General features: G+C 37.7%; 1 protein-coding gene across 6 annotated transcripts in view; it reads right to left on the bottom strand.

Moving 5' to 3' along the window:
• triob (trio Rho guanine nucleotide exchange factor b) overlaps positions 1 to 12360 on the bottom strand; it is a 254419-nt gene that overhangs the window by 146156 nt on the left and 95903 nt on the right. For all 6 annotated transcript variants that reach the window (XR_009808860.1, XM_061916203.1, XM_061916204.1 and 3 more), the window contains exons 3-7: positions 7017 to 7091; positions 4048 to 4162; positions 3215 to 3407; positions 1051 to 1155; positions 475 to 945 (exon numbers count right to left, since the gene is read on the bottom strand). Coding sequence is in view for 5 of the 6 variants with exons in the window: in XM_061916203.1 (XP_061772187.1) it covers positions 475 to 945; positions 1051 to 1155; positions 3215 to 3407; positions 4048 to 4162; positions 7017 to 7091 (959 nt within the window). In the remaining variant the exon portion in view is untranslated. The remainder of the gene's footprint in view (positions 1 to 474; positions 946 to 1050; positions 1156 to 3214; positions 3408 to 4047; positions 4163 to 7016; positions 7092 to 12360) is intronic.

Below are 12360 nucleotides of genomic sequence, written 5' to 3'. Positions count from 1 at the left end.
GAGTGTTGATAAATCACATTGAGCATGCTAAATAATTACAATTGCATCTCCTCCTCCCAGTACTGTGGGCGTTTTGATGATCAGCATATATTTTGCATATTAATGAAGACAAAGACACAAAATGGATTGCATGCCTTATTCTGCTCACTTAACAGACATAATCTATTTTGCACACATTTAGTAGATCAGCTTTAAGTTAAGTACTTTTGCATTTGACCCATCCCCTTGTTCACCCCCTGCGAGGTGAGGGGAGCAGTGAGCAGCAGCGGTGGCCGCGCCCAGGAATCATTTTTGGTGATTAAACCCCCAATTCCAAACCTTGATGCTTAGTGCCAAGCCAGGAGGTAATATGTCCCATTTTTAAATGTGCGTACTATCAGGTTTGCACGTGTTTTAGGTACATGCAGACCTTTAGTAAATCAGGCCCTTAGTATCTTTCAAATAGAGTGGAACATAACAGAAGAGCATGCTGACCTTTTCTGCATCCTGTTCGAAAAGACGCAGCTGGAAACACTGGTCCAGTTTCAGCTTTCTCATGTGCCACAACTGCTGCAGGTTCTGTCGTGTCCCGTGAAGCTTATCCAGTAAACTAGTAACTTTGGCTCCCAGATTGTGAGCATCTGCATGCGTGTGGAAGCCGTGATGGTGATCATTGGATTCTCCACTGGCAGCGCCGATTCGGTTCCCGTACCCGCTTTCGCTACCACTCCCACTTCCCACAGTCTGGGATTGTAGCCTTTGCAACAATCTTCGTCCCTGCGTGTCAAGCTCCTCCACTGAGGCTTTAGTTGCTCGCTTTTTCAACCCGGCATGTTCCTCCATGAGCCGCCGAGCCCCTTCCAGGTCCCGTGGGAGATCTCGTTGGGACAAAGTTTCCTGTAGCTCCTCCAGACGTGCCAAAGCTCGTGCAGCATCGCTGGCAAATGTCTCGAATGAGAGCCGCACCTACGAAAAAAAACATAGGTTTTACAAACTGGTAAGATAAGTTGAGTCTAAATAAAAACTTGGGACTGTCAGGGTGAGCAAAATGCTGGTTTTCAGGCGCCAAACCTCAATCCAATCATCATGGTTGTACTCTAAGCTGCCGTCGAAGTCAGCTGTCAGCTGGGACTGGTCCACAATTTTGGATAAACCCTCCAAGGAGACCATCACCGTCTTGTGTTTGTGTCACAGACAAGGTAAAAAGAGAGGAGAGGCGCAATGATCATCATCCTCGTCATATTCCAAAAGACTAAACCGCTAAACTTATCAAAATATTTTCCCCAGTCAAACTACGGCAAAGAATGTGGAGCTTTGTTTGGATTTTCACATCTAATGTTTGTGCAGGTGTGAAAACATTCCACTCACTTTATGTAACAATCATGTTTTTGGAAATTAGACTAATAGATAAAGTGTTATTAACTAGTGCTGGCAAATTATATATTTTATGAATCATATTCATCACACTTTTGAATTTAGATTAATCATGATTAATCACAGGTTTTACTCTCTTGCATAAATAAAATGAACTTAAAAAAGAGCCAAATATTTTGAGACAGATACAATGTTATTGTCAGAATGTTATGCAGGACATATTTATTTTAAACTCTAATGCACGTTATTTATTTGCTCAAAACTTGGTAACATGGTGTATTTCGGAGTGAACATTTGCCAGCGAGCACCATAGTCGGCACACCAATTTTTGCACTAATCTGATCACTGACCACATAGCAACCCGCGCCACCTTTCAGGTAACCATCCGCGGTTACGGTAAAGGAGCATGTAACAATCAAAATAAATTGCGTGATTAATCTGCATGTATGCATTAATAATGCGATAACATTTTGCGATTAATTATATGGGTTAGCGCATACATTTTGACAGCCCTAGTATAAACCCTTAACAATGAATAACAAACAACAATGTTTTTTATGTAACAACTGTCATCGCCCTTTTCAAGCATATTGTATGTATTATGTTAAGTAATTAAACATTTTAAGCATGAAAACATCAATACTACTGCAGTATTAGCCACTAGATGAGACCAAACCAACTGTTTAGTATTGTGGATACTGATTGGCTAAGCATTAATATATTGAATTAAAAGAGTGCAAAGGTGAATACATGGGTGTTGTTTCATGTCTAGAGGGCTCAAATAATGAGGAAAAACCATGTGAAAAAACTAACTTAGAAGGACGTTAACTGTTTTTTTAATGTTCTGGCTATAAAAATATTTGATTAAGAATAAAATTAAATATTATGCATTTGAATAGGAATGATACAATTCATGATGGTTTCAAAACAATTAATGCTAATGCTAATGTCCAACTCATGTCCTGAGCTGGGTGTTTAATTAAATAAGATACTTAATGTACTAAAATGTTACACAGTGAAATAAAATGCACAATACAAGGAAAAATTACAACCAGGACAAAGTTAATGTGGACAACTTTGTTTTTTCTTTAACCCACACTAAACCTAATATCTAAGATTAATTTGATTTCTGTTGGTATTATATATTCAGTTTTTTGATCATGTCAAACCATCATGCTCCAAGTTACCCTATTACTGTAATCTCTTTTAATGTTCCTAGAGACATTTAACAATTAATAAATCCTACTTTGCAAAAATTAATTAACCATGGTCAGGCCCGGAACAAGCGCAAAAAACGAGGGATTAACCATCTTGCTTCTTTTAATTAATATAAGGAGCTGCTAAGGATATACTGTAACTTCACATGTACTGGTATTTTGTTCAGGCTTGAACAAGACAACACTTTTAGTTTTTTGAAAAAAAAGTGTGCATTAATTAATTACCAAATATGGTTAATTAAAATTTAAACTTTATAGCAACAGATTAGGGATGCTTATAGGGAGCATTTCATTATGTTCTCTACCACTTCTAACTTTGTTGTGAGTTTTAAACAACAAGTAGCTTGTCCAAGTCCAACTTACCGCAGGGGTGAAATGCATCATGGTGTCCTATATATCCAGTTTCCATAGTAACTGGGTCAGAACTAAATATACCAGCACCACATGACCACATGGGACAGAACAGTGCCACTGTCACTGAGCAGCAGTGCAATTAGCACTGATAAATTAGGACCCACCGCAAACCAAAAGAAAATTGACACATTCCTAACACACAAATATGCATAAATACTTACAGTCAACTAACTGTAATCCATCCAAAAATATTATTTTCTCACAGCATATCACAACATGCTCACCCCTACCTCAAATTCAAACTTGGAACTGCCAAAGTTGGTCCTCTGCTTTTGCCAGAAGTTGTCTGGCTTGATGATAAGGGCGACGTGAATGCAAGAAGGGAAGGACTCCTGAAGGATCTTTAGCAGAGGCTTGATGCTGTCCCACTTGGAGCCACGCATGTCCACAATGACCGTGAAGCCATGTCTGACCACCTCCTCACTGCGGTAGTGATCACACTTCAACACATTACTAACATTTTCAAGAAAACATTATTTTTGACTTAACATGCAGTATTTCATGTAACTAAACTGAAAAAGATACCATGGTGAACTTCAAATGACAACATTTAAGCATTACACATTTCTGAAGCTGCTTACCAGGAGTCATGTTGCCCTATTAGTCCATAAAAGGTAAAAGGTTTAACTGGGAATCTGTCTAGATAGGAGAGCAAAGCAGATGCAGGGCCTCCTGCTCTAACTCATTCTGACCTCACTATGAAAACAGATCCATAGCAGCCAAATGGCTGGATAAAAAAAGAGAGGGGAGGGATAGAAAGAGAAATAGAGTGAGGAGGAGTGAGAGAGAGAAAGGAAAAAAATACACTTAAATCAAAACCCACTCCCAAGCACAATGAGGCAAAGGGGAAAAGAAAAAGATTATATAAAAATAACTTTGACATACATATATGGAAGAATACATTCTTTTCTCAACTTCACTAGGAACCTTTGCGGACACCGTTGTTGTCCCCTATTCTACATTGTGAAAGTCGAAGCCCGTCTGCTTCATATTAGCCCAGGAGCGCCAAGAGGGTTAACCGTTGTGCGTCTGTGTGTGCACATATGTTTTGTGTATGTCTTGCCTGGGGATAGTAGCCAGGTAGGCTATGAGCCTGCGCAGGTCTTCTGCTCGTATTCTATCATGGTTGCTCCGTGCTGGGAACGTGAGAACTGGACCTCCTCGTCTGTCTCTGCCACCTGCAAGTAATCCAGCAGTGGGAAATATGCAAACATGACAGAACTAAGACTAACACAACTTCTGCCCAGTACACTATAATCCCATACTTAAAATGAATTCTCTACATGCTGAAGAGTATCTTTTTGATCAATGACAAAGACTAGAAACTCATTCAGAAGCTCCTTAACATTCAAAACCAGCATTATCAATATGCCTTCCCTTCTTTTTAATGCCTCCGCCGTTATTATAAGACACACTTCTTGGTCTCAGACCACCCTCAGGGTATTCTCAGAGGAGGAAGCGCCAGGCAAGCAGTGGCAATTATTTTAGGGATTTAAAATGAGCAACACTCCACATTAGTGTGGGTCTTTCAGCCTAATGCATTCTGTGGATTGATCATATTGGGAATTTTGTCAATATTAATGTTTTAGTGTATTTTCTGACCACTCTTTAACAAGAAGCCAGGCCACTTAGCTTGTTTGTCATCTCTACAAATTATTTTTTAGATAAAACAATTCAATAATATTATATTCTGAAGAGGGCTCTCAAAGGAGCAAAATATGTATTTTGTCCAACGTTAACTCATAAGTATTTGCGACGAATGGCAAATAGAAGTTGTTCATTGTTAATACGTTTGATTATTTGGAATGTAACGCTAAACAGTATTAATGATAACAGCGTAAAAACATAAAATCGTTACAGTTTTAAATTCAAATTATCGAAAAACTGTGATTAATAACTGCACTTTGATTAACTCAAGGACTGACTGGCACCAACTTGCTAGGTTAAATGATAACATGAAAACAAGAGACATTACCGTCTTTCCCCATTAAGAAATATCATTCCCCAATCTAAACTTATATAACCACATTGCTGTATGAGCAACTATGCCAGTGGTTCTTAACCTGGGTTCGATCGAACCCTAGGGGGTTCGGTGAGTCGGCCTCAGGGGTTCGGTGGATCTTTGGCCACGGATGTAAAGACACAGCAGAATTATCGTGTAAATAAAAACTTGTCCCTATCGGCGTATTATGGATACCCCCAAACAATGTTCCCTCTAATTTTCCATCTGATTTGCAGCTTGTTTGATTGATCGATTGAAACTTTTACTCGCAGATTGCAAAGGAAGAGAATACATTATATGAAACAGTACAGTTTACACAGCACAGTACATATTCCATACAATTGACCACTAAATGGTAAAACCCGAATACGTTTTTCAACTTGTTTAAGTCGGGGTCCACGTTAATCAATTCATGGTAATGGGTGTAAGGTGTGTAATTTGTTGTGAGTTCATGCACTGTGTTGGTTTTGTTTTTTAAACAAGGTGATGTTCTTGCACGGTTAATTTTTTGCACCAGTAAAAAAACATATGACTTTTTCTTGAATTTGAAAAAAAAAAACATTTTATTTTTTACTAAAGAAGGGTTCGGGGAATACAGATATGAAACTGGTGGGGTTCGATACCTCCAACAAGGTTAAGAACCACTGAACTATGCTATTAAATTGTGCACATTGAACCTACAAGCTGTGCTCTCTTAGAACAGTGATCGTTCTGTACTCTGTACAGAGGTGTTTTCAAGGTGCGTTCAAGGACCACCGAACAACCTCTGACAGCTTGCCGGAAATAAATAAATAATAACAATAGATTTGGTTTGTCAGACACCTTTCATTTAAATACATCTTAAAGTGCTTAAGAGATAAAACACTATCTGTGAAGCATCAAAAACACAATACACGCAGAATACTATAGTAAGTTTTCCACAGCGTGCCTATGTATCTTAGTTATTTAAAAAAAATAATTGGTCGAAAGATTTCACTGTGTGAATAAGTACATGATCAACAATACCATAATAATATTGATAACCGTTATATTACATTTCCGTTACATTCCTATTTGTTTATAAAGGTCCCCATTAGCTGCTGCAATAGCTTGAGGATCTAAAATTTTAAAAACACTTTTATGCATGTACGACATTAACACAAAAGGGAATACCGGTACAAATATTTACACAGTACGTACATAACAAATAAGGAAGAGCAATTAAAATAAAATATTTTTGACAAAACAATAAGGTTCAAATAATTTGCAGACAATCCAATTAGAAACCAAAATTAGAGAAAAAAGAAAATTGAGTAAATGTATAAAGTTTTAATCTTTTACAAAAAGTTATTGCATGTATTCTATTACCAAAAAATTGAGGCAGTGAATTCCAAGCCACCATTTCTCCTTACTGCAACACCTTCTGCATGAAATCAATACAATCAGTTAAAGTTGCCACTAATTGTCATCACTAATTTTAACTCTGTCTCGTCACCTGTGTCTGTCATTTGTGTAAATGTCTGAAGGCGTGTAAAGTCAACTAGGGGCGTGATAACCAGGAAACGTCATGTAGAAAAGGAAAAACTACCTACTGGCGCAGTTGTGTTTCGCTTTATTGTGGGGAGAGAAAAGCAAACCGAAATAAGCAACTACATGTTCAAAAAAAATCCAAATGAAAAAAGCAACTCACTCAAAAAGAGAGCAGATGGAAACAACTTTGGTCTTGTGGCGATATCAACTTGTCAGCGCTTTAAAGCAAAACATCCCATTTGATATATCTTTTTTTGTCCATATATGCTCTCTATTTGTTCCTGTGACTACACTGCTGCTTTTCCACAAATATGGTATAGACTTGGGGTCACAAAGGACACACGTTAATTGCGCGATGATAAACATTGTGATGTCAAGGAAACTTTCGTTAACTTTGACAGTCCTCTTTTTTCATTATCTCTACTGTACTAAATAACAAAAATATACCCAACATTCCATTCATTACTTGCACTGGGTAAACCTGCAAATAAACAAAAGTATGACTGATATGAATGTCTGACCTGAGAGAAAGGCAACCTTCTCCTTGAGGATGGGAAGCACATCAATAGCCTTTATGTCTTCATTGCGATGAAAGCCTAAAACAGAGAAGAGGACAAGAGAGTAGGGCAAACAGACAATAGGCTGCAGCACAAGCAACAATAATTAACAAGACCTGCAGAACAAGAACAAGTTGTTTAACATGAGTTTACAATTCGCATACCAATGAAGCCATTTATTTTTGTTTTAGTTCAGCCATTTTTTTTTTTAACTTTTGGCTCTATCCGCTTGCTGCTCGACACATGCCAGTGTTTCATCCAAGAAACCACTCTGACCCAGACACACACACCAGTGGTATCACAATAATGTCAAAAGATACAGCACAAACCACATTTCGGTTACTGCATAAGCACATGGGGCTTTTTGGGTGAAATAATGTAATTTCCTTCCCACTCTATTGCTTTAATAGATGAAGAAGTATGCATCAAATTACGCAAAATAATATAAACATTGCTTTTCAGTTATGGTAGCTTCAACATGTTCTCATTATAATTTTGTATTAAATCATAAACAGTTAAGTACTTTACTCAGCTCAAACTGGATTAGTGTCTTGTTAATATATATATATATATATATATATATATATATATATCGCACCTGGGGATAGGTTGATAGGCAACACTAAATTGGCCCTAGTGTGTGAATGTGAGTGTGAATGTTGTCTGTCTATCTGTGTTGGCCCTGCGATGAGGTGGCGACTTGTCCAGGGTCTACCCCGCCTTCTGCCCGATTGTAGCTGAGATAGGCGCCAGCGCCCCCCGCGACCCCAAAAAAGGGAATACGCGGTAAAAAATGGATGGATGGATATATATATATATAAATACATACATGCATTCCTACATATACACGTTAGGTCAGGAAAAAACACATAATAATAATAATAATGGATTAGATTTATATCGTGCTTTTCTATTGTTAGATACTCAAAGCACTCACAAAGAAGTGGGAACCCATCATTAATTCACACCTGGTGGTGGTAAACTTCATCTGTAGCCACAGCTGCCCTGAGGTAGACTGACGGAAGCGTGGCTGCCAGTTTGCGCCTACGGCCCCTCCGACCACAACCTGTCATTCATTCATTCATCATTCATTCACTAATGTTAGCGGCACCGGGGGCAAAGGTGAAGTGTCCTGCTCAAGGACACAACGGCAGCGATTTGGATGTCAATAGGCTATTTCATCCCTATATAAGCCTGTTTCACAGGTTTCCCTTGTATATATCATCGTTGTAGGGAGGATATTGCCTCTGTGTGTTTTCCTGACCTACCGTATATTCTGCTCTACCCTGGTATTGAGCACTGTATAACGGATTAACAACAGAAACCTCGACCAGACATACATAAATACATACAGACAGACATGTATATATGTGTATATGTATATATATATATATACACATATATATATATTTACAGTATATATATATATATATATATATATATATATATATATATATATATATATATATATATATATATATATATATATATATATATATATATATATATATAAATATATATATCAGATCAATCCATCCATCCATTTTCTACCACATATTCCCTTTTGGGGTCGCGGGGGGCGCTGGCATCTATCTCAGCTACAATCGGGCAGAAGGTGGGATACACCCTGGACAAGTCGCCACCTCATCGCAGGATCAGATTAATCACACTCCTAATTTCTGATTAATCTTTAATTATTCAACCTTCAGAGGGCCCAGTTTAGACAATACCCCAATATTTGGATACAAATGCAATTTGGTATTCAGAATGTCATACAGGAACGATTTTTTAAAATGTTTTACTGAACTGCAAGTCAGTGGTTTGCTCAAAACCTGGTGACAGTAAATCTAGTTCAACTTAAGTGCACATTTTGAAAGTTTCCAATAACATGGCAAAACCGGCACAGATGTACACTAAAAGATCCTTAACAGTAGTACACACCCACAAAAACAACTTAAAATCTTGCTCCATTTAAATATGCATTTAATCTTGCTTTATTAACAGTTGTTTAAAAAAAAAAGTTTGTTTACTTCTTCAGATGACAGTGATAATCTCTTTATTTGGTACAATGCGACAGGATGGTTTCCTGCTGGCTCCGCTGTGAACGGGACTCGCTGCTGTGTTGGATCCGCTTTGGACTGGACTCTCGCGACTGTGTTGGATCCATTATGGATTGAACTTTCACAGTATCATGTTAGACCCGCTCGACATCCATTGCTTTCCTCCTCTCCAAGGTTCTCATAGTCATCATTGTCACCGACGTCCCACTGGGTCATTATTGTCACCGATGTCCCACTGGGTGTGAGTTTTCCTTGCCCTTATGTGGGCCTACCGAGGATGTCGTAGTGGTTTGTGCAGCCCTTTGAGACACTAGTGATTTAGGGCTATATAAGTAAACATTGATTGATTGATTGATTGAAATAAGAAGGTCCTGGGTTTGGGGTCTTTCTGTGTGGAGTTTGCATGTTCTCCCCATGACTGCGTGAGATTCCTTCGGGTATTCTGGTTTCCTCCCACCTCCAAAGACGTGCAGCTGGGGATAGTTTGATTGGCAACACTAAATTGGCCCAAGTGTGTGAACGTGATTGTGACTGTTGTCAGTCTATCTGTGTTGGCTAAGCAATGAGGTGGAAATGGATGGATGGATGGACGGATGAATGGATGATATCATACTTAAGGGGAACTGCGCTTTTTGGGGAATTTTGCGTATCGTTCATAATTACTATGAAATACATACAAGAAGAAAAATTTATTTTTTTGAATGCATTCTAACGCGTAAATAAAATGTAAATAAAACATCTTAGCAGGCTTTATGCGGTCCGCAGGCTGTAATTTGCCCAGGTCTGATAGAGGAAAAAAGATGCTGCAAAAGGGAAAAACAATAGAGATTCTGTAGCGCTTTAAACATGTTATGCAACTCTAAGGTAACATTAAAGCTGCTTGTCAGAAAAGAGACAATATCACATTCTGCAATGTGTGTTTCCTGTGCGGTGAGCTCTTTCCTTCTCTTCATTGCTGTATGTAGATACTAGCATGGACAGACAATAATTACCTCCGTTTTATTGCTGCAACACTCTTACTGCTGTAAGGCATGTTTTAAGAAATACTACCACCTTTATTGGACATATGGCCATACAAAATGTGCAGATTGTGTTTTTGTGTTGTCAACACAAGGCTGGTTGATAACCAGAATAATATAGTCACCTCAGATGTTTGTAACTGAATTAAATTGTTGTTTTAATGTTGATGTTAACATATGAGAATCTTTTACAGCTGCTTCTACTGCTGTTTATCATTTTACATGATAACCCATTCATATACAAATCAAAGTACTTTAAATTTCATTAGGCTAAGTTGGCAGGCAATACATTCATAAATTAATTACAATATTGAAAAAAAAAGGCAAAAACAATTTGATAGAAAATATGAGATATTCACAGGCTGCAAGTCTCTGCGAGTACTGTTTATGCAAAAGTGGACTTGCACTGCATCACAGATGCATGTCTCACATTCACTGTGAACTCATAATTTCAAGACCTTTAACATCACCCTTGATGTGAGAACATTTGATGTTTCAGAGATTAAAATAATTAAAATGGAGCAAATTCAAACCTCAAATGTTCCTGTACAGTACTTGAAAGCAGGATGTTATTTTCTATACGCAGGGGTGGACAAACTACGGCGCGCAGGCCACATCCGGCCCAGTGGTCCCTTTTATCCCGGCCCGCTAAATATTAAAACAGAATTGAGCAAAGATCTATTTTGAAAATTGCCACAACAAAACCGAGTTTCAACAGATAGGATATGCTTTAAAATGCATCATGTAGTCACCTGGCCCGTCTGTCAGATTTTAAAAGCCAATGGGGCCCTTGGGTGAAAAGGTTTGCCCACCCACAATCGATAGCTTGACAACAGTTGGAAAGTTAGGCAGGCCTATGCCTGACGCAAGTGTCTGTTTTAAAATATTTTCAATATTTGTTTTGCTTCAAATGTGACTTTTTTTATACTGCTTTTATGCAATGTATGGCATACTTGAGTGCCTTGAAAGGCGCCTCACAAAATAAACGTATTGTTATCATTACCATGATCCATCCATCCATTTCCTACCGCTTATTCCCTTTCGGGGCCGAGGAGGGCGCTGGCGCCCATCTCAGCTACAATCGGGCGGAAGGCGGGCATGATTATTATTTTTATCATAAGAGGGTTTCTCCATTATTACAATTTATTCAAGCAATGATCCCCCTAATTTAGATGACTTGTTTTATACAAAATACACAAAAATGTCAAATCCTTATTATTGTCATTACAATGCTATGTGATGCTATTATGTTTCATTTCTTTGTTACAATTAATCAAATAAGCATCATATTCTTAAAGTGTTAATATTATCATATTTTAACTTACTTTTGAGGCTAGGTGCATATGATGCCTAATTGCTGTAATGAACATTTTGTGGATGCACCCTTCAGAGGACGCTGCCTACACAGCCTAGGAGGCGACTCCTTCAGAAGCACATTAGAGCCTTTGTTAAATGGGATACTTTTAGAGATTTCCTGTTTGCATCAAATTTACTTTAATATCACTAACTCAATGTTAGTTCAGTTCAGTTTCAGTTTATTTTGAACATGTATAAGATACAGCGTAATGCATCACATAGCGTCACTAAGTTTACATATTTTGTGGCCCTCTACTTAACTTGTGTACAAGTGGCTGGCACACACTGGGCAGTTGATTATGACAATCTTGAATCCCATGAGATAGGGCAGTGGTTCTCAAAGGTTTTTCAGTGATGTACCCCCTGTGAACATTTTTTTCATTCAAGTACCCCCTAATCAGAGCAAAGCATTTTTGGTTGAAAAAAAACGGATAAAGAAGTAAAATACAGCACTATGTCATCAGTTTCTGATTTATTGAAATTGTATAACACTGCAAAATATTTCTCATTTGTAGTGGTCTTTCTTGAATTATTTGTAAAAAAAGATATAAATATGACTAAAATCTTGTTGAAAAATAAACAAGTGATTCAATTATAAATAAAGATTTCTACACATAGAAGTAATTATCAACTTAAAGTGCCCTCTTTGGGGATTGTAATAGAGATTCATCTGGATTCATGAAGTTAATTCTAAACATTTCTTCACAAAAAAGAAATATTTAACCTCAATATTTATGAAACATGTCCACAAAAAAATCTAGCTGTCTACACTGAATATTGAATTGTTGTATTTTTTTCAGAGTTTATGAACCTCCATTCATATTTTGTTGAATTATTATTCCATACATAAATTCATGAAGGATTTTTGAATTG

The sequence above is a fragment of the Nerophis ophidion genome, linkage group LG11 (assembly GCF_033978795.1).
Source record: "Nerophis ophidion isolate RoL-2023_Sa linkage group LG11, RoL_Noph_v1.0, whole genome shotgun sequence".
In the NCBI taxonomy this organism is placed as follows: Eukaryota; Metazoa; Chordata; class Actinopteri; order Syngnathiformes; family Syngnathidae; genus Nerophis; species Nerophis ophidion.
This window is presented reverse-complemented; position numbering and strand designations above follow the sequence as displayed.